We start from the raw sequence: 22,881 nt of genomic DNA on the forward strand, positions 1-22,881 counted from the left end.
AGGTCGCAGCAGTAGCTCAGGCACCACCCGCGGCGCGTCAACGTAGCCTCTTTTAGCGTGCGGAATACGAGCGTGCAGCGGAGGCATGGCAGGGGCCCAGCGGCCAGGGCAGTGGGCAGATAACGACTATGGCCTCGCGGTGAGGATGCGATACAGGGCGCCCGTCGTGATGCTCCGCTGCCACCCTTGGTGATGCCATGCTCGGCGACTCGCTGACCAACGCCGACCCACCGACACGGACACTCGAGTCGACGCGATACACTACACCACGACCACGACTATCATCACGACAGACGCGTCTTCTAGGGAAACATTGAATACGCGTAGCAATATACGCTGTCATACCTCACTCTAGTATCTCATGCACCACATGACGTTCACCTCGTGGCTCACCTGGGCACTTACATCACCAGTATCAAGTCTGGTAGCGATGCATCTTCACGGCAGTCAACGCGTAAGGTGCGTTGACGTCCATCATGTCGCACTGGAAGGCGCTGTTATGCGCCTCGTCACCACCATTCCTACTGCACTGGCGCTTCCCAGGTAATGATAAGAGATAGAATCGGAAACCACCATGGCTCCAGGTAGGTAGATTGCTTCAGGTACTGACCATTGCGTCTTCTCATCTGCACACCCGTCTTTTGGACTCATATCCCTTCCGCTTCACCCCCCGTCGTTCGCTTCCCAGTTGGTAAACATGTTACGTCTCAGACCATCAGAACTCACCCTGACGCCCGATGATGTCGAGGAGACCTTTCGTCGCATAGCCACCAGGCAAACCTCCAGAGCGACCACAAACCTGACTTCCCGCCCTACAGGACAACCAGGACGGCCAATCCTCAGACGCGGCGCTCAGAGGTCAACCCGAGATGCCATCACTGCCCTGGGATCCATTCCCATACTGCAGCCCCAACAAGCAACATTCTCTTCTGTGGAAGAGGAGGAGGAGACAGAGCACACCTCCAGCCAGGAAACGACACTATCAACAGATCGAGACGATACAGAGGGAACTACTTCGTCCAGTCACGAAAGAGAAACCGAGCCACCGCGGTCTCCAGCGTCGCCAACATGGTCACTGCCCTCTCCAGTGTCCTCACCTCGACGCACAATGCATCTTCCGTTTCGATTCATGCGAAGTCGTCGAACTTCCACTACTCAATCTCCACCCGATGCAGTTGTGGCAGTATCTCGTACGCCAACAAGAGCACCAGTCGGACATGCCAGACTAGGCTCAACAGGCACAGGCAGCATAGGTGATACCAGCAACAACTCCACATTATCTCCATCTGGTGGGTCTACCGAAAGCACTTCTGGATTACGAGGAGGCGGCGATCGTGTCCGCGACATTCTTCAAGACACGCCTCACGCTCCATCACCCCTACATCAGATGCAGAGACTTAGTTCGCCCGCATACCAACAGCCATCCGGGGACCCTACCAAGTCGCCAGTCAGCCCGCGCCTACAAAATCCTACACTCTATCTCGAAGGCTACGTCCATGATACCCCGAATAGTACCACGTATCATTTCCGGGAAAGTGATAAGTATCGTTTTTGGAGTATTGTACCGCACAGTGAACCACGGCGAGGTAGCGATCGTCAGCCTTCTGCCGCGCGAAGCTCCTCTACAGGAGCCGCCATGGGATCCCGTGTTGCAAGTCAAAGCCAACCTGACCAATTGTTTGAAGACGTCTTCCACACATTGCCAGCGGTCGAGCCTCCAGCCAGACAATTTGCTAGATCTTCGACGACAACTCATGGGGAAGACTACCATTCCACTGCATCAGATATTTTCCATACTTCTGGTGGCTCGCTCCAGCCAGACCAAGCAGGCCCAAGGTCAAGGCACTTCAGTAGCGACGCTTCAGCTGTCAGTGCGCAATTCTCATATTACGGCTCACTTGCCTCTAGTACGAGGTTCCCCAGCAGCGAGGCATCGTTGGGACGTGACCTATCCCGCGTTCAGCTTGATGGAGCGGCGGTCTCGAACGAAAGCCATCGCCTCTATACACCTGGAAACCATTTCGCTGCCCAACTGGCCCAATTGCGCCCAACTTCAGGTAGCTCGGCCTACTCCTCGTCAAGCAGGACAGGCTCTGGTCCTCACGGGCTCTCGCCGCTGCCTTCAATGCCTTATAATCGCACCGAAGCTGGTCACCCGGTGCCCCACAGCTACACAGGTACCTATATTGACGCCACTACAGCGGTGGTACGAGATCTCGAGTCGCCTCTTGATCCCTATGCCCAGCACTATCAGCAACAGCTACGAGCCCAAGCTGCTCGAGAGGAGGCTCTTCAACAGCATGCTTTTCGCCAGCAGGCTATGCTCAATCAGCGCTTCCCTTCTCAGTCCCGTGCAGAAAGTTTCCAACCCCGTCGTTCGAGCCATGGGCAGGGCAGCCAGCCACGTCCCCCGCCTCAATTTCAAAATGGACCCAGGATGCAGTTCCCCCATCTGCCTCCGCAACATTCACTGCAACCTCTGCAGTACTCATCCGAACGTACTGCCACGATGCAGAGCTCGCAAATTGGTGGCAGAAGTGGAAGAGGCGATCACCGATCCGGCGAGAACGAACCCGTCTCACCATCAACAAGTCGAGATATGATTGCGCATCATGGCAGAGTGCAGGCGCAGAGGGCAGCATTTGAACGTCTGCATAACCCGCGGTCAACGCAGGTCGAGACTGCTATTAACACATCTCGACGTAGCTTGCCGCAAACGACGGTTCCTTACGATAGATCCAATCAGCCCCGCGACTATGCGCAACCTCCGTTTACAGCCATGGGGATGCCTCACCGTAACGAGGAGCGTTCGGCCACTCCTAATATCCCGTGGCATGTGGCGCAAGGAATGCATGATCGTCAGGCAGTTCCAAACGGAACCCGCCAACTCATCGGCGAACTTCCTCAACGTGTACCCACTCAATCGTACCGTCCCCTTCCCGGCGCCCGCCACCTCCACCCAACCCGTGACAGCCCCCTCACAGCTCTCGCTCTAGATCAAGGCAGTGGCACGACGAGCAGGCGCTCACGTTCGCCGCTCATTCGGGCCCGTACGCATAGGCGCATACCTCCAGAGCAGCGCGATCAAGAAAACGATGGGGATAGGTCCTTGATGAGGAGGGAAGAGGAAAATGTTAATGCGCGCTATGGAGAGGAGGAGCAGCGGGGCGCGAGGATGGATGAGACGCCTCCTAGGATTGGGCGGGTAGAGAGGAGAATGTTGGATTAGGTGATATGTGGGCTTTCTTATTGGGTGGTGCGGGTGGAGGATGGTATGGTACGGAGCTGTTTGAATACGCTAGGTCATCATTCGTAGATGGATATGCCGTTGAACACGTGCCGGCTGGATGCGCACAGGCGGATTCTGAGTATAAAATCTGCCTTTTGGCCTCTTCTCTTCTGTTCATTCAAACTTCCACATTCAAACTCTTTTCTCCAAAATGGGCCGAGGTCCTCTTGATGGTGCCTGCCTCCCTTTTTCAAAACACACAAGTCGCGACTGTATGTGCGAGTCACCAAATGGCCGCCAAAACCCCTACATGTCCCCTCCTTCGCCTGCCAACACCACAAGATTTCGACGGAAGCTTTCATGTCGTCGTTTCCGCCTGGCTTCTCTCAAACTATACACTACTACACGACATGACCTCGCGGCTTTCTCGCCATCTCAACCTACGACGCACTCCCGACATATAAAAGCATCTACTGAGCTATCGCCTTCCTGTCTCCTCTACCAACTTCCAATGATTTCTTCGCAAAAATAAACGACGTCCTTGATCATGGTTTCAGCTTCGCTGTCTCGAAAAACTCGTAAAAGAAATTGCATGTGCTTCCGGTCTCTGGAAACTTTTGGGGTTTGGCACGATGGGGAGTGCCTTCCCCTTCTTCCTTTCCAATTTCCAAAAATCGTCGACGATGAGAAGATGCTCGCGGAGCTTGTGCGCCGCGGCCTCAAAATATCATCAAATGCATACATACATGCCTAGGACACTGGGGATATAAATATCACGGCTCGACTCGAACTCTCTTCCTTCAACCTATCTTTTGCGAAAAGACCTTTTGGGAACCAAAATACGCAGCCTCAAGTATTATGGTGTGTGTGCCTGCTTCTCTTTCAAAGACAGAACGAACATTATGATGGGGGCAGTCAAAAAACGTAGAGAACCGTGCAATGTTTTCTCTCCTTCGCTCCTGTCCAAAATCTACACGGAAGATTGCCATGGTGCTTCTTCTCGTTCGGTTTCAGATCTCACCATAAACACCCAAATGGCCTAGGTGCCTATGCCATGTGGCTGTGCGCCTGCTGCTGGAGTATAGAATGCGGTCGAGATTGAGTACTTCTTCTATACTACACACCACGGTGCCACTTTCCAAAACATAGCAAGCGGCACTTTATGTGTGCTTCTTCTTTTCCGAAAACTTCAGAACATTGCGGGCATGAGAAGTGTGCGCCGGAGATCGAAAAAGCGATACGCACAACGCGTGGACTGTCTGCTTCGCCGTCTTATTACGTCAACAAAAGCTGTTAAGTGCTACATCACTATCCAGCATGCAATCATTTTGGCGGCTTCTTCATGTTGGTGTGGAACAACGCTGGCGGAGTATAAAATCATCCTCTCGGTGTCTCGCTACCTACTCCTTATCCTTCCCTTTCCGGGGTCATTGTCTAAAATAATAACTGAAGAACTACGCGGATGATCTGCTCCTGCTCTTTCCGAAAAAAGATGATATCAGACAACATGGCTGTGTCCTCCTCTCCGAAAGCTTCGCTCAAAATCTTCCGTACAATACTATATGCGACTCTCCGCTCCACTGCTTCCGACAGAAAATGGGTCGTCACAATTACATGGGTACTGGAACGGTCTCTGGCTTCTATATAAACCTCCCGCTGGTCGAACATCCTCCCTCCATCATCCTCGACAGCGCTTTCTCTCAAAATTTTGTTGTGGCCTTATGATGGTCTGCCTGGCTTCTCCGCCTCCAAAACCGCAAGAGCATAATCTTATGTCGCGCCTCGAATAAATTGACCCACTCGACATACCCGAAATCATCAAAACGATGACCAAACAACCTCATGCTGTTCCTAAACGTTCGCCGGACTCTTCCATACAACCGTTCGTGCAAGGCGGCGTGTATAAAAGCTCCTCTTGGGCTCTTTCCGGCTTTTACTCTTCATCCTCACATTCATTGTGTGCACTTCCAAAACTCCGAAGATGAGTTGGATGTTTGCTCCTCTTCTCGAAAATGTACAGCTATGGTACCATGGCTGCGTGCCTTCTCAAAGACGCAATGCACTCACCGATGGCTGTCTGCTTTCTCCCAAATCCACCAGCATCGCGGAATGTCTGGCTGTCTTCTCCAAAAGCTCAGAGTGTCAAATGATGGCTGCCTGCCTTCTTCCAAAAACAGTACCTCATCGCACGAATGACTTTGTTCTCCCGAAATCCACTCACGCTAGTGATACGTCCACCTCGTGGTGCGAATGTCTCAGTTACTTCGGCGCAGTACAGTCGGTCTACTCTATTCCAACGCTCGACTGATAAGGAATCGTTCCCAGAAACATTCATATTTTCTCCTTCCGCCGAAAGACACATTCATTGCCGACATGGCTGCGTTCCCTTCAAATCGACGACGCCAAACAAGAATGATCTGCGGCGGGCCACGCATACCTCAATCACTTCGACGAAGTACACTCTTACCCCCCATTCCTGACCTCGATCTGTCCAAAACAAAATTAGGATAGTCGCATGGTCTCGGCGGCTCTCCAAACAAAAAACCTTGCGAGATACACGGCATGGCTGTGTTCTCGAAACCAGACAAGACTACAAAGATGATCTGTGTGGGTATCTTGGGCATGCGTACGCCTTCGAATTTTCTCCCTCGAACAGTCGACGACAGGTCGGTGATGGGCAGCTTGTAATCTTGCTGTCTTCTTAATTACGACAGCAGACTCTAAGAGAGCTAAGAGTTATAAAGAGATGCTAAGCAGCAGTAATTTACTATTAAAGGTAAGCTAGGTGTTTAAGTAGAAGGTAATTATATTAGTAGCTATAGTTATGTATGTATTATAATTAAAAAGTAGTACCTATAGTAGTTACCTTTTATATTCTCTTCTCTTTAACTTATATTTATATATAGTATTTCTATCTTTTAGTTACTATTTACTTTATTCTATAGTACTATAGTAACGTAGAGTAAGATAAGCTACTTATAACTTCCGCAACATTAATAACTTTAATAAAAAGATACTCTTACAAATAAGAGAAATCGCAAGTATAATATACTCCCTCGAACAGTTTTTCCGCCATTGTGCAATCTTTCCAAAAGGTCTACTTACGAACCTCATGGTCGCTTCTCGTCTCTAGACTTCCCGAAAGGATGGACATGGGTGCATTCTCCGAAAAAAAGACTTTACATTGCAAAAGGCCACGCGATCTTCTTCATGCTCCCTCAGAAGCAGAATAGAAGAAGATGCATGACCTTTTCTGGAGTATAAATACCTCACTTCTTCGAAGCAGCTCAACCAACCTTCTCCCCTAGACCTACCTTCGATCTTTCCAAAAACCCAGAGGATGCGTGGGATGATCTGTACTGTTCTGTCAAAACACTTCCGAGTGCGCGCTATGGTTGTGCTTTCCAAAAGTCCATCTAGAATATGGCGTGCCCTGTTTCGGCATTACAAAAATATCACACCCATCCGGTCTTCTCCGCACTAGAATGTTGTTCCGATAGGTATTATGCATCTGCTCCACAAACACGGGAAATCACTTGGCATGGACTCTGGCGTCCCGTAGCATGCGGCATCGAAAGCATGGACTTTCTTTCGAAAAACACTGCGACCTGCACGGATGTTGCGGTCTCGCGCCGCTAAAATAAAAGCTATCCTGCATCGACCGGGTTTCTACTCCCTATTCTTCTTTCTATCTCGGAGATTCTCTAAAACCTGGATTTTGGCGCGACATGGGGTTTTTTCGCTAGCAAAAATACATTCGAGCGCTCCTGAGCGGTTGTCCCTCGGGAAGATTATACTTACGGTTAACAATATATTATTTACCACAAACATGCGACTTCTCAAAACAGTTGGAGTTGCGGAGTCAACAACACGATGTACTACTCTGGACCCCGTACTTTCCCCTCAATGATCAGTCCTTCCAAAGAGCAATGGCAGCTGTCCCATGCCCTAGCAAAAGAATCTAAACGAGCAATCTCCATGACCTATGGTCTTCCGTAAACTGGGAAAAGTCTATGCCATGGTCTCCCTTTGCAAAATGTCTATCGATCCGCTACATGCTCTGGCTTGGCACCGCAGGTATAAAACTTATCCGCGTCGACCTGGATGAACTCCCCATCCTTCCTTCCAATCTGGAGTCCAAAAGAGTATGTCGGATATTTCATGGAGTTCGTCCCTTCAAAAATGTTGACTACAAGAGGAACATGTGCTGGTTCCTCGGAAAGCTGTACCCACAGTTGAAAACACTTCACGACTACTACCATGCGACTCCTGCGAACAATCGAAATATTCAGGCCAACCACGCCATGCAGTACTGTAAACAAGTCACTTACCTGGTATGGGCCTTTTTTTTCGGGAAAGACAGGATTCTCAAACTCATGTCCTGGCCTAGCGTTGCGAGGATAAAAACCCCATGGAACGATCTCAGCTGCTGTTCTCCATCCTTCTTCCTATTCTGAAAACCTTTCAAAAACGAAGATGGAGATAACGATGAAGTTTGTCGGCCTTCGAAAACTTCACAGGAACTTACCATGGTCTCATCTTTCCAGAAAGCAGTGGGTGATATGGTTGTGTCCTGTGGCGGCAATATATCTCATATTCACCCAAACTCATCTTTTTGGGGTTCTCGTCTCCAAGCATCTCCCGGTTGTACCCAAAATGCGAGTTTCTACTACGATGTTGTTCCTTGAGACTCTGACCTACACAGCGCTTCGTCCTCCAAAGTGATGATGAAGAACTTCTATGGACTTTAAAGTCGCGGGTATGAGGCCATCCTGCATCGACTTCATCTCTAGTCTCTATCCTCCTATATATCTAGCAGAATGTCAGAAAGAACAAGTGGATGTTTTAACGGACTCTGCCGTTCTTTCAAATAGGGATACAACCGGCGAATGACCTTTCTCTTCTGAAACATCCCGAACATCACATCAATGTTCTGTGTCGGCAGTGTATCTAAACTCAAGCTCGAGGGTCTTGTCTTGCTTTTTTTGATGATCAAATGATGTCCAAAATTCATCGAAACACCAGAGGCCGCAGAACCATGGTGTTCTCCAAAATCCAGACTTCGCACATAACACTCCGTCCTCTCAATCGACAACCATACTACTACATGCGCTCTGGACTTGCGGGTATAAAGTCTACCTTCTAGTCTTCCCTCCTTCTTCTTTTCATCCGCACACTTGTTGTGCAATTTACCAAAAAGTTCAAACTCAGCCATGGATGGTTCTGCCTCGTCGAAAATCACATCATAAAAGCACATGATCCTTCTTCTCGGGCAGCAGAACTGAAATTCGCAGTTCACTTTCCACAAAATATGATGTACTATCGCTATGGGTGTGGCTCAAACTGAAGCACAAAAACTCTCATGTTTTGAGAACGACGAAAGTAGAGGCAGACCATATCATGGCCGTTCTGCGCAATTTGGACCACTCTAGGATACCTGAAAAATGCAATATTGCTGGAGCTATGTTCGCTGCCGGTCCCGAAAGCCTAGTCAGCAGGTGCCATGTTTGCGTCGCTCGTCTGACGTACAAAAATCCATGGAGCGCCTTTATGGCCTCCTCGCAGATCGTTCGAAACAACTCCATGGAGCTGCGGTGTGGTTTGAAATAGGGTCTTACTTCAAAAGGCTCAGGTCGACCGACTTATGGCACCGAGAATGCATAAATACAACTATCGCTCACTACCTTTTTCTTCACTCTACTCAATACCTTTATTGTATTCACAAAAAACTCACTCGAGTATTGCATGTCTCTGGTTCTCTCAAAGTCCAACAAGAAGCGGGCCATGTGTCGAGCGAGTTGTGTTTCCAAATACTCAAACGAAAAACTTGACGACCGCCGCGATGCATTTTTCCGTGCTCGTCTTCGAAACACGACATTGACGACAACATGTCTACGTCGCGAGACTGTTGGCGGTCTAGAGCGGGACTATAAATTGTGCTTCTCACGATCGTGGTCCCTTCTCTCCTACTATACTTCACTTCGCGACAGTATTCCAAAAAGGCGCACTAGAGAGTGCATGTCTGAGCTGTTCTGCCTGAATCAAAATGTCCGCCTTACAGAACATGTTCAGTCTGCCGCCTCCTGACACAATAGCTTCACCAACTGTCAAAAGTCACGCTTCACCGTACCATAAGATGCTGGTTGAGAGACATCGTAGTGATTTATCAACCGCAGCATCCAGCAATTATACTTATAAAACCAAAATCACACCCCCCCCCACGTCGATGCTTCCTCTGCCCTATCTTATCTTCATTCTTCCGAAAAACGAAGTACTATCCTCTCATGACTTGCTTCTCCCGGCAGTTGCTTGTCAGTCTCATCCACGCACGTCATACCGTACGCACAGTCACAGTCTCACGTGCGGACCTCTCACGAAACCGTCAAAAGCAATATTGACCACGTCTTCGAAACAGCGTCATGATTGCCACGTGCCATACTGAGCTACGCCGCTTCTTCAAAAAACGAATCGAGCGTAGCGCGATACAGCCTGACCCGAATTCAAGATGCGACTCCGAAGTGGATGAAGTGGATGAAGTGGACCGTGATATCATACGTGTTGACACGTCACGTTTTTGAGGACAGACTGCTGAAACAATAGTACTGCATGTGCGGGGTGCCGCGATGGTGAGGGTCCGCGGAAGCGTCATGTCGGTGCGTGGCGTGGACGGTCAGATGATGTTTGCATGTATGGAGAGCTGTGTTGGTGGATGTCGGCGGATGTTAGTGGACTGCGCCTCTGTTGCATCGTGAGCATCGGTGCTAGCCGACGGTCTTCGAGTTCTCGCCATCGCTACGAGACATGAGCCATCGGAATGCGCGTCGCCAAGACCTCGTCGTGGAGCAGTCGTCTCTCAATACGTGTTGAGCTGTCGCCGATTGTCTATGAGACGTCTTCCGGGTTTGACGTCGGCACGGCGGGGTCCGACATCGAGGCAAAGAAGAGGACGAGACGAGACGAGACGACGAGAAGGAAGACTCATATCTGCGGCAAGATCAGTCGTGTAAAGATCAAATCCAATGACGTTCTTTTGGGGGCCGCTCGTCTTCTTGTGGCCCAGCGACAACAGCTACATGCTGAAACTGCGAAGCGCTGAGGGACAGCCAGCCCGGGCCGTCGCAACGCTCGCAACCGCCAGCCCTCAAACAGCAATAAGCAGATCTCCCGCAGCCTTACACAAGCAAATTGCGCAAGCAAACCGCATACCGGGACATCTTCCAACGGTTGCGACAAGCTCCGATGCTGCCATTTTTGGTATTGGGGTGACACAAGCGCTTCTACGTGGGCGGCTCGCACGAACCCGGCCTCGATATAGCAGCCGCGGGGAATTGGGCGACTAGTACAGAGCCTCATCTGGCGCTTCGGCTAGGTAACCATTTCGAGGCGCGTGGGATGCAGGGATACGGATTCGAGATTGATGAGGTTCAGCGTGAGGGGTTACATGACCACGTCGCGGATCGCTTAGACGGAGGACCTGACATAGGCAGGTGGTGGAGGAAGCGATGCTGTCCAGTAGTCGACGTGCAGCGACTTGTCTTAGCTGGCTGCGACCTTCTAGAACCGGCAGCGGCGATGGTGGCAGCGTGATTGGCGAGGTGCGCGAGGCGGTGCAGCGGCTGTTGAGGTGGTCTCGAAACTGCGAGGCCGCGACATTGATTGGTACGCTTTAGTTGCATGAAGGTCCAGTCCGGGTGGCATGAGTGCCAGTCCCGGCCGGCTGGCATGCTCGAATACCGCGTGTGCGCTGGAGCAGGGCAGCAGAAGACGAACATGGCGTTGGTCGTGCTCGCTGTCATACGTCGTCGCCCAAAGAGGCTGGTGGCATCTGGGATGGAAACAGGTGTGTTGAAACAAAGATGACTTGTTTGCAGCGCGCGCTGCCCAATGGACGCAGACTAGATCCCTGCGCATGACGGCGATCCATGGATCGTGGTGGAGAAATCCGAGCTCCGTCCACCGTCTGGCCGAGTGGAGTTGCGATAGACACGCTGTCATGCGACTGACAGATGGCAGGGAGTAGTCACCTTGAAAAACTATGCCGTGATGCATGCCGTGGTATGCCGTGGAGGCAAGAGGGATGGCATACGATGGCACGGCAATGCAGCAGTGTAGTGGCGGCTGAGCCACACTCTTCTCCATACTGCGAGCATCTCCTACGGCTACGGCCGAATTACACGCATGCAACGCGTGTTCGTGAGGCAAAATGCTTTTCTGCCCAAGAGGCCAACCAAGAGTAAGCTGGGCTGGAAGAGGCTGGGTTGTAGTGCATTTCGCCCACAAATTCGTCACCGTCTGCTGGCATTCCGCTCGGGAGATATATGGGAGCAGGTGTGCTGCTACTGCGTGGTCGCATGCTATTCATCGACCGTAGTGCTCTGGCTCCACCTGTCCCGACTCACCGCCTCAATATCTGTCTCCCAACCCGGCAACGTGACCCAGCTACGAGGCCAGCAGACCCTCTAGTTCCGGCCAGCCTTCCACAAGCACCGTGATTGTCGCAATACATAGCGGTCGCTGCTGCCGCAAACTCGAGGCCTGCAGTGCAGCAAACGTCGTGTCTGTACCAACCCAGTATTTCGCGCACTCCACTCCAACACCTCGACTCCAACCTGCATCCATCTAAAACATACTCGACCGCCTTCGAAACGCGATTCGCATCACGGCTCTATTGGCTGTCAATTTCGCACGCCTAGAGGGCCCTGCGCTGCGTGCAAACCATTGGCTTGGACTTGAAACAGCCTATTCCTGGGGTCCTGCACCTCACCACTCGCAATCTTCCAGGCACCCCAAACGGGCCAAACAGCCGCTGGCCTGAGTCCGGCGTGGCGCGCTACGTAGCTGTTTCCTGTGCGTGAGCTCCATCCATTGGATCCCACACGCAGCCGCCGAACCACCACCCCAAAGGATCCGACCCTCGACTTGGAAACGCATCGCTACCCGCTCAAGGGGCCTGCGAAATAAGTATCACGCCGCCTGCCGTCGATACTTCTTCCTCACAGTCAGTCACCGACTTCACTTCTCCATCCTCCCTTCTTTCCTCCTGTCATCCTAGCGGTGCAGGTGCCATTCTCCACACTCCGGCAGTGATTCGCGCTCCACCACCGACTTTCCCTCCGACTTCCCAGACTGGCAGCGCCATCTCCCGTAAAATTTCAATCGCTTTGCACCTTCCGACTGGACTCGGATTCTCCACCTTCACCTTAATAATTCTTGCCTTGCCTATTCTGCCGACTCAACCTCGTCGTCAGCCACGCAGCCTCGGACTCCCGCTTACCATCGTTCAGACCGGAATTCCGACTACGCCTCACTACAGGGCATACACGGCAACCACATACAGTTCGACATTCACTTAAGTCTTAACATCACCTCCGGGACTACTACTCAACCAACATCATGCCTTACTCACCAAACCTCGTCGCCGAGAACCAGGCTGCTCTGGACCACTTCATCCAGCTCCCGGTATCACATGACATGATCTCGTACCTTGCACAGAAGGCCACACAAGTCATCCGCTGCGAACCCTCAATCAACAAGAACCTCCCTCCTACGCCACCAGCCTCGCCTCCCCAGCATGCTGCCTCCAACATCCGCGAGCCTGCCCTGCCATCAGTAGAGGAGTTCATCACATCCATCGTCGAGAGGTCACATGTCCAGACTGCCACCCTCATGACTTCGCTCGTCTACCTCAGCAGGTTACGGTCGCGCCTTCCGCCCGTTGCCAAGGGCATGCGATGCACCGTCCACCGCATCTTCCTTGCCTCTCTCATCCTTGCGGCTAAGAACCTCAACGACTCCTCGCCCAAGAACAAGCACTGGGCCAGGTACAGCGCTGTTCGCGGCTACGAGAACTTTGGCTTCTCCCTCACTGAGGTCAACCTCATGGAGAAGCAGCTTCTGTTCCTCCTTGACTGGGATCTCCGCATCAACACCGAGGACCTCCACTACCACCTCGAGCCCTTCCTAGCGCCCATCCGTGTCTGGCAATCTCGCCAGGCCGAGAAGGCCAGGCTCGCAGAGAAGGAGAAGGAGCTTGCTCGCCAACAGTACCAGCTCACCGCTGAGAACCTCTCGCGCTCAGTCAACCCATATGCGTCGCAATCCTCTTTGTCTTCATATGCTCCTCGTCCCCAAAGGGGACCACGATACATCCCATCCTCCCGTGCACCATCGCGCACCCCATCTCTATCACCACCCACCCGAAGCTCCTCGGTCTCCACCTCATCCGATTCGCCCGACAGCTTCCACGATGATCCCTCAGAAGTCGTCCTCCAGCGCTACGACGCAGACCAGGGCGCCAACGTTGTATATATCAATGGCCCTCACTCGTACGCGCCCAAGCAGCAACACGCACTCCCGCTGTACGACACCCAGCCCTCGAAGAAGGTCAAGACCTCCGCGGGCGGCATCTTCAGCAGGATGTTTGGCCAGACCGGCGCCTACGCCGGCCGCCAGACTACCTATTAATGCTATTCGCTACTCCACCACCCTCGCTTCAACAGCCTAACGACTTTCCTTATTGTTTCCCAATGACATGATCTGATGAAAAGATGCTCACTGGATGGACATCTCTTCGCCCATCTCGTCAGCCCTTTGTTGCATCAGCAGGCGTTATTACACAATTCCCAGCATTTGCATAGCACAGCATTGTACCGGCGTTGGGATATCATCAAATATCAAATCGGAATCTTGAATCGCATCTATATTGCGATTCTCGGCGCGACCGCCTCATAGTAGTTTAGCTCTCTTATAGCTTTCTCACAGCCCACAAATAACTATATACCGCGGGTCTTCTGACTTGTCAGATACTCGGCGAGTAATGGGACAAAGGAAAAATAAAATATTTTGTTCAAAACACAATTCTTCCCTCGCTATTTCCGTCTCCGAAAGTATTCTTGGCAACGGGCGTTCTCTCTGTCAGTGTGATTGAATGACTCTCCTCCCGTGTATCCCTTCGCGGTTCGCAATTTCCGTAAATTGGGGTCTGACATGCGCACTAGTGTGTGGGACGGGTCCACGGGTATCTTATCTAGCTAGTGCGGACGGATTCACTTACAGATAGGTCCATGGTTTGGTGGCGCACGCTCTTTCTTGACACGATTCATCAATACGCGACTTTGTCCAATATCTCTCGCATCGCATGATGTTTCTCATGCCGCACCCAAACAGGGCGATCTAATCGCGGTGCGGTAATTCGCGCGATGCGAAAGATGAGCAAGACTGCATACAGGCAGCACAATACTCAGCCTGGCATAAACCTTCTATCCACATAAACACAGCATCCGATACACCGGTCATTACTCCAACACAACTACGCAGTACAGCCACAACGCCATCCGAGACCTCAGTAAAATGCATACACCCCAACTCGCAATGATGTCCAGTCGTTCTGCCTTGTACGACACTTTCTGCGGGCCGCATGCGCAGCCACAGTAGGCTGACCACCTTGCCGACCACACATGACACTTCAAATGGACACTTCAACTGTATACCTGCTACGAAGCCTCCGCAGCCAATATATCTCTAGCTGAACACTGAGCTCAAGCACGGCTGAGTCGCGCCGGTGAAGTATGCGTGTGTGTGCCTCACAACCTCCATGCACCCTCGTCATGTTCGGATCCGAAGTCCAATAAATCCCACCGGCATCATCAAACCTGGGAATACGCCATGCCATGTCCCACATCTAACCCGTAACCCGTAACCTGGACTGCAGAAATCTTTTACCTCGGCATCACTCCTATCTCAGCTATCCCTCGATGTGATATCCACAAAATGGCTGATAGCAATGGATGGCACGGCAAAGATCACAATATACGATATGCAGGAGTCAAGGAGCTTAGGGGCCCGCGTAGATCAAACGGGTTGTGAGTGGCAGGAGAGGAACGCTAGGCCTGTTTTGGGTATGGTGGGGGGTTTCAGGTGGGTGGCTTGGCGGTAGGGTGTTTGGGTGTGGTTGGTCGGTTCGTCCAACCGAGGAGGAAGGAGGGGAGTTGTGAAGGTCGGTATTTGTTGGAATTTGGATTGTCTTGTTGATGGGTTTGAGTGGATGCCGTTGACGCGTTCTTAGGTGCGCATGCGATGTGCGTTGGAGGTGGAGAACCTTTGAAGATTGTAGGTGGTGATGTCATCGGTTTTTGCTTACCTACGGCTGTGATCGGGTGGGTCTCAGTGTGCGACGCGGTCGCGTTATGTGTTATGCACGATACTCTTCATCCTTCTCGTTATACTCGAGCTCACGCGTTCCAGCTTATTGGTCAGTCATCGACATGCTCCAATTTTCTTGCGATGCGTCAGATGAACCGTTCACCGGGTTTCAGTGGCGCAACACCTTGCCGCTCCAAGGCCTAGGTACCTGGGACTTTTTCCAAGATCCAGCTACAATACCCAGGTATCTTCGGCAACCAACGTCCGAAGCTCAGTTAGCAGAAGTCCTATACCGTTCAGTGCATACGAAACTGCACAATGCTTTAAGCCCTACATTCATGCTGCGCTCCTCCATCGAATAACACGCATTACCTGCCAACACGACAAGAGCAACCCAAGAACGCAACAAGGAGAACCCGTCGTCCTTCAGCTGAACATCTGCACAATATCGATATCTCGTCCTTGTATAAGATCATGCACATCATCAGAATTATGTGAAGACTTACCGCATGCAGCCACGATCACAGTGGATCCTTCGTCTCAGGCATGAAATCTCGCCGCACCTGATACAACAACTGTCAACACTTGCCTGGTAACACGGGTAGCCTGGCATGCCAATGCCAAACACTCAACCACCGTCTAAGATGGCCAACATGAGGATTCCTTTCGCGTTCTGCATCTCGTCGCTCGTTCTTCATCCACCTTGAAGGTTTTTCGTTCTTTTCGTAACCGCTGGCCGGTCCCTTTTCGCTCGTTTCTTAATCTTTTGTAATGGTTCGGCAATTCACCTTCTTACCGGGAGATCGGAGGGATACGGGAGATGATGGCAGAACGTTGCGATATAGTCATTGGGGACGGTATAATACTTTCTACGGACTCTCCTTTACGACGACGCTTTCGACAGTGCTTTTGCTGGCACAGATCAACGAATGCAGGGTTACGGGTCAGCTCTTTACTCTTGCGAACAGGTTCCCGGGTTCTGCTGCGTTGGTCGTTCAGCTTCTCGCCGCTTTCTTTGGACTTTTGCATCTCGCGGTTATTTGCAAGCTTATCAACTATGCGCTTCGACTGCGGCTCAACAAGGTCAGCGTGTCTCTGGATGTGTTGCGCACTTGGGTGGATATGAGCATCATGCGCGTGGATTGGGACTTGCCTCTACGGTTCTTCTTTCCCTCTGTCTTTGTCGTTCTTCTCAGTCTTGTGCCTGCGGCGCTCTGGGCTGGTTCGATGACACCATCGGTATCGCGGACGGTGGATAGCGGTACGCTTTTGATCCCAAGTTACGAGGACGTGTCGATGATTAAAGAGTATCCGATGATGATTGGTAGTTCTGGACCGTCGCTGCGCACACAAAAGGGCTTCTTCACTTATTCAGTTGGCCAGCAACAGAGCAGTCAGCTTCTAGCATCAGCGGCTCAGGCGTCTTCCTTTGGTGGAGGGCCCCATGTCCATCGCAAACTCGACAACACTCAGTTCAGCTACCGAGGCCGTTCATATGGCGTCGGTGCATCTATCGGATTGATGGACCAAGGGATTAGGTCGAACAGCCAGGTTGCGGGCTACATCTACCAAGAGGAGGGCTATCTGGCAAACGTCACCTGCACGTACAACGCAACATCGAACTTCACCCTGTCCGGACCAGTCAACGAATGGATCTATGCGGCTTCTGGGAATCTGCCTGACAGCGAAGAAGGCCCGGAATACTCAAACTATATCGGCCACGACGGTAAGGCTATCGTAGCGATGGGCGTGGCGTATAGCGACCGCTCCCCTCGCCGCTACCTCGCTATCGCTGCAGGCTCAGCCTACTCCTTCCTCAATACCACGCAATGCGAATTCGACTTTACCCCTACGCTATTTAACGTCACCGTCGACGTCGGCAACCTTAACATCACCGTCAAGCCCGTGCGCACCATGTCTGATTTCAACCCCCAGCGAAACGTCACGCGCACGGTTGTGCGGCAGTTCGAGCTCATGTCGAATGACATGACGAATCTGTATGTTTCGCTGCTTGGCGAGGCGTTCAACTCCAGTATCGCGGCATACAAGATGTCAGAGACGTTCAATAATCGAACGTTTACTGAAGAGGAAGCAACACTAGCGGGTCTCACTAACAGCATGGTTGCGATGGCTGATGACATGTTGGTTGCCTATGCGTCTGCGCAGCTCATGGTTGGACGCATGTTCACTCAGCAACCGGCGAAAGTCTACGTCTACGCGCTGCAGTTTGGGCAACCGAGTTACATCTACGCTATCTTCACGCTCAACCTCGTTATCATCCTCGCGGTTGTGTTTGAGGCTGTGCGCACTGCAGCTTGGTCTGCGTTGGGCCGCTTCAACTATCTCGATCCACGTGATCTCATCGTCGCTGCATCAAGAGGCGGAGGCGACATTGCAGCTGCAGCGGACGACATCATGGAGCGGAGAGAAGGGAGGAGAATGAAGCACATCTGGCTATTAAGCGACCCTGACGGAGGCAACGGGTCCCTCATCGTCAACTTACGGGGTGACAAAGACGGTCATGTCAAAATTGAAGTTGGGGCTGGACAATGCGCGAGAGACGCAGAGCGCGCCTACCCGCCAGACGAGAAGAGCATGTATGTGGAACATGGCGCTGAAACAGAGCGGGGCCCGTTAACACCCAAGACACCTATGAAGATGAAGGTCGGCATTTTCGGTTCAAAGCAATAGAAGACATGGGCTTGAGACATTGCTCAGTGCTCCGCGCTTGGTGCGCTTCCTGGATTTGGTTCAAAGAAGATATCTAGATCAGTTAATGAGACTTTGTTGAGACTTTGTGGTTTGGTCAGATGATGGGCATGCGTGAACCTGAGTGACTGACATTGGAACGTGACGGAGGAGTGTATGTGAGGGAGTTTGGGCCATGGGAGGGGGATATAAGAAGATGAAGAAGTTCGCGATGGAGGAGATATCAACACATCTTCACATCTTCACTACCATCTCACAACACCATCACAACAGCATTCTAACCCTTTTATCATCAAACTACCAACAACCACCCCAATCATCTCACCAAAAATGTCCTACCCACGCGTCACCCTCACCGCTACCCCCTCCCGCGCCCGCGGCGAGCTCGTCGCAAAACTCAACTACTTTTTCCGGATGGCCCAGAACGACTCCACATTCTCCTCTCACGAATTTGACGCCTGGTTCCTCACTCTCACTGTCGAAGACCGCGCAACTGTCCACGAAATCGTCCAACCGCTGCACCAAAACTGGCCTAGTCAAGTCGAATACCCCAATGTCATTGCACTGGTGCACTGGTTGCGTGAGCACCGTGCTGAGTACCATGCAGAGCGAGCTGCTGCCGTTGCGGATGGTGTCGCACAAGCTGACAATGGTGTTACGGCGCCAGGAGGAGATGGATGTGAGAACTTGCAAGACATGGAAGAGAAGGTTAGAAAAATTGATGGGGATTTGAAGAAGGTGATTGATCGGCTTTCTGGAGCTCCTCAGGAACAAGTGGAAGCTGGACCTACGGTACCTGAGCCTGAGCAACCCGTTCCTGAACCGACTTGCCCCGGCCCTATCGACGAGGAGCCGCAGCCGCAGCCCATTCCTCCTCACCCATATCCTGTTGATGGAAGGGATGTTCTGGCCGTTCTCGTCATGGTCTTGGCTCCGGCTTGCTTGGTACGTCTCTTGGTAATCCTGTGTATGCTCCTGCTTCTGCGACAGGCTTCTAATGGTACGCGACGTCTCTAGATCGGCGTGGCATTGCACCGACGCTGGTTCCGGTAGTTTCTGGACTTCAGTGTTTGGAATAGAACTGCTTTGAGGAGTTGGAGTTTGCGTGGTTTCCTTTCTTTACAAACACTCGCTGGTAGACTGACTGGGTTTCGTTGTTGTCTTTCATTAACGGCTGTGTCTTGTAGTTTCTTGTGGTTTCTTGTCTTTACAAACATGTCTCGGTAGGCGTTGTTGGAGTTGGGAGTGTTCTTTCTTGTAGTTGCAAACGTAGACAATAGACAAACCGGAGCGATTCGGGATATAAACGAAGTACTTCCTGTGTGAGAGTGAGTCTTCATCCGATAGCATCATCAATCATACAAGAACAACTTACAACAACCACCAATCTCAACAACACAATACCAACCATGTCCAAGAACAACACCACCACCCCCGCCAGCGATGCCACTATGGCCGAGCGTCTCGCCTACTACGAGAGGTCCTGCAAGCGAGCAGAGAAGCGTATCGAGAAAAAGAAAGCCCTTGTCGCCAAATTGGAGGAGGAATATGCGGCCCTTAAAGAGCAGCTCACCGAAGCCAGGCTCGCACCGACTCTGGACATGGAGCGGATCGAAGTCCTGGATGCGGCGATCAGAGCGAACAATGCAGAGCTTGAGACTGAGGCTGGGCGACACGAGCAACTATGCGAGGACTACCAGAAGCTGATCGACATGAAGAACGGGTCGGAGGCGGAGTTCATCGCTCGTGTTACGGAGTATGAGAATGCGGAACTGGAGCGTGACGGTGGCGATGGTGAAGATGGAGAAGGACAGGGAGAGGACGAGGCTGCCTAGATCGAGCCAAGAGGCACGAGGGATGGAGATAGGGTCTGTTGGTCACTGTAGTAGCCTAGAGTAGCTCATTGTCGCTCTCTCACTGAGGTCAGAGGCCGACTTTGTGCTTACGCAAGGCTTTTCCTTAGAAAATACATGTCTTGACATGAAACTTATGGGGTCATTCGCAAAGTGAACGTGATACAACCTCATCACTCGACAGTAGACGTGAGCATGTTGAAAGCCAAGTGATCGCATTGAGAAGAAGGATCGGCGTTGAAAGGCAAATGAAAGTACAAACGGTAAGCTATGCGAACGCTAAGGGTATGAGGTGAAAGCAAAAAGACAACCAACGATAACGACGATAAAAACGATCAACCCAGTCCACCATGTCACCGGTCATGTCCGAGCTTCAGGTACTCTCATCAAGGACCTGGTCGCAGATAGCGCGATGCTTGATGAAGAAGACATCCAGGCCCAACTTAGCCTTGGTACCTGAAGTGAGAAGAGCCTGGATATTGTCGCATGCTTCAGGGTGATGCGCACAAAGATCAGCAATGCAGATTGCCAGCTGACCTGTAGCCATCTTGAAAACGGAGTAAGCATCGCAGGTATGAGGCCTGGTCTCGGTGACCCATTCTTCGTAACTCTCATTGTTGAGCGTTAGAATGGCATGGAGTAGGTCGGCTACGTCCTGGCAGTTGACTCCGGGAACCTCTGGGTCGCACAAGGAATACAGGCAGATCCTTTGATCCTCGGGAGTGAAGGGAAAAGATTCGAAATCCGTCGGGAGAGATGGGACGCTCGCGTGCATTGGCGCCGCGATAGCCCCTGCGCAGAAGCAAGTATCGTTGAAGTGTCCGCAGAAGTCGCAGTCAGGTTCGCACTCGCATGAGGCGGCCCGGGAGATCACCGGAGCATCGATGGCTGGGTAGACTTTCTTCATCTCCTCCATAATTTCCTCGCATGGGAAGCCCATCAGGAGTGAAGCATTCACGGGGTCGCAGACTGTGGGGTATATGGCACGAGCATACGACTCTAGTGCCAATTCATCGCAATCGTCGACTCCAGTGTGGTACCTCCGGACGATGTTGCACAGTGTTGGGTTTACTGAGTGATGTGCGGTTGGTACGCGTGTTGGCTCAATGTCGTCTGGAGTATTGCGAGCTGCAGGGACGCGACGTCTTGCCGGGTAATAGACCCTAGCTAGGCATAGACTGTCTATTGGTTTTCGTGGCTTCTTGCAATCCCGGCAGTCTGTTTCGCGAGGTGCAGGCGCAGGTGGTGTGAAAAAGCCCCCGCGCGACGTGGTGGAGGTGGTGTCCGATGGTTCTGGCCTATGCGGAATTGCTGGTCCTGATACGGTACTCGCTGGCCTGGGCGGAAGCATCACTGACGATGTAGACGGCGCCAGTATGAAACCGGGGGTGGGTTCATCGGAGAACTCAGCGGTCATGCCCATGGTATACGTGAACTTCATGGTATGAGCCTCCCGCGATTCGGAGCCGTCAGCGTCGGAGTCGGAGTCGGAGTCGGTATCCTCTGCCACATGATTTGGAAGGTTGCCCGTGTGAACTTCGACGCTGTCTGCACCGTGTGTTGTAAGGCCAAAATATGGGTAGTCGTAGCACGACATGATATCGGCAAGAGACGTGGAATCTTTCAATATGGTCACGCGTGGTGACGTATCGCAAAGGACAAGCTCAATGTTGTCTTTAGGGGTGCAAACATGTGTCTCAACCTTTGCGGAGCCGTAGAAGCTCTGGTGACAGCTGTGCAAGGCGATCTTGTTGTGGAAGGGGTTGCCTCGAACCGGGGACAGGCCGACCCAGACCTTGTCTAAGGTGTCCAGGTCAATCGTGTAGGCGAAGTCCATCTCGTTGGCGCCCCTGTTGATACCTTCGAACTTGTCGGAGATCTTGATGGCAACACCAGGATTGAGGGGGGACCCAAAGTGCCATGGTTCTCGGTACTGACCATTAGGCTTGAGAGGGACGTTTTCGGTGAGTGAGCTGCTGAGCCACTGGGGTACAGACCAGATGTAGACCGTGTATGGGCAATGGTTGGTGACGATAGCTCCGGCATGAGCCAGAGCCGCGAGTGCGAGGACGAAGAAGGCTTGTCCGAGCATTGTGTTGAAGAGGTTCGATATGAGAGATGATGCAGTCAGCAGTAGCAGTAGAATACACTGGAGAAGGGGTTGGAGAAGAAGAGACTCGGGATGGGAGGTGGAGTTTATGAGCGGTAGAACGTGTGTTTACGTGTCGTCATAACGAACGCAGGAAATTGTAACATCGCCCGTTGCTGCCATAAGTTGGAAAGATTTGGGGAGGTGCGCCGGATGCGTTGGAAGGTAGCTCATGCATTTCGTGAAGTCTTCCAAGCCGATTGCTACCCTAGCTTTCGGTTAGACATCCAGAGATATCGGTACGCAGCCATTGGAAGATGCCCCAGCTGCCGTAGCCGATTCTTAGATGCTAGAAAAGTGTGGATCCATTCTTCGAGGTCCATGGTGCTTGCTCATGTAGCTTGAAAGGCGATCACGATCTCGCAAGATCGCTTTCCTGGCGCAGCAGGTCCAATTCGGGAGTCGCCTTCTCCTTACCAGTATGAACTACCACCGTGTCTCGAGAAGGAGAGCACGATCAATAACCACGGTCGGTTCAAGGGAAGCCCCGGGGCTGGTATCTGGTGATCAGGAGATGAAGCGCGTCGGCGCACGGCGGTGATACTTCCCCACCTGTGCGTGCTTTGGCACAAGGAGACTTCAGCAACGCGTTATCACCAAAGAAATGGTCGCATAGATTGCCATGCACGATGGGTGATCTCTTGAACTCCATGGTGGTGGTTGTATTGTGGGTTTGGGGTTGGTGTGGACAGATGCGCACGGCAAGGGAAGTCGCTTACTCAGCCCCTCACTCACAGCTTGAAGCACTCCGGCTAGCGTCCTGGAGACCTGAGGCGCGAATGAAACACTGCAAACCTCAG

At 52.0% G+C, this 22,881-nt stretch overlaps 5 protein-coding genes across 5 annotated transcripts; 4 read left to right on the top strand and 1 right to left on the bottom strand.

Moving 5' to 3' along the window:
* Positions 1-12,622: 12,622 nt before the first annotated feature.
* J4E93_005466 (uncharacterized protein) lies at positions 12,623-13,693 on the top strand (the record flags this gene model as incomplete). The annotated part of the gene is made up of 1 exon (XM_049343387.1): positions 12,623-13,693. The coding sequence occupies one exon, from the start codon at positions 12,623-12,625 to the stop codon at positions 13,691-13,693; it is 1,071 nt and encodes a 356-aa protein (XP_049199480.1).
* Positions 13,694-16,684: 2,991 nt separating this feature from the next.
* Positions 16,685-18,061, top strand: J4E93_005467 (uncharacterized protein; the record flags this gene model as incomplete). The annotated part of the gene is made up of 1 exon (XM_049343388.1): positions 16,685-18,061. One exon carries the CDS (start codon positions 16,685-16,687, stop codon positions 18,059-18,061), a length of 1,377 nt encoding a protein of 458 aa, XP_049199481.1.
* Positions 18,062-18,409: 348 nt separating this feature from the next.
* Positions 18,410-19,096, top strand: J4E93_005468 (uncharacterized protein; the record flags this gene model as incomplete). The annotated part of the gene is made up of 1 exon (XM_049343389.1): positions 18,410-19,096. The coding sequence occupies one exon, from the start codon at positions 18,410-18,412 to the stop codon at positions 19,094-19,096; it is 687 nt and encodes a 228-aa protein (XP_049199482.1).
* A 392-nt stretch (positions 19,097-19,488) lies between these two features.
* On the top strand, positions 19,489-19,914 carry J4E93_005469 (uncharacterized protein; the record flags this gene model as incomplete). Its single annotated transcript, XM_049343390.1, has 1 exon — positions 19,489-19,914. The coding sequence occupies one exon, from the start codon at positions 19,489-19,491 to the stop codon at positions 19,912-19,914; it is 426 nt and encodes a 141-aa protein (XP_049199483.1).
* A 391-nt stretch (positions 19,915-20,305) lies between these two features.
* On the bottom strand, positions 20,306-22,024 carry J4E93_005470 (uncharacterized protein; the record flags this gene model as incomplete). The annotated part of the gene is made up of 1 exon (XM_049343391.1): positions 20,306-22,024. The coding sequence occupies one exon, from the start codon at positions 22,022-22,024 to the stop codon at positions 20,306-20,308; it is 1,719 nt and encodes a 572-aa protein (XP_049199484.1).
* Positions 22,025-22,881: the final 857 nt, after the last annotated feature.

This window comes from Alternaria ventricosa, assembly GCF_023758065.1.
Source record: "Alternaria ventricosa strain BMP 2768 chromosome Unknown scaffold_8, whole genome shotgun sequence".
In the NCBI taxonomy this organism is placed as follows: domain Eukaryota; kingdom Fungi; phylum Ascomycota; class Dothideomycetes; order Pleosporales; family Pleosporaceae; genus Alternaria; species Alternaria ventricosa.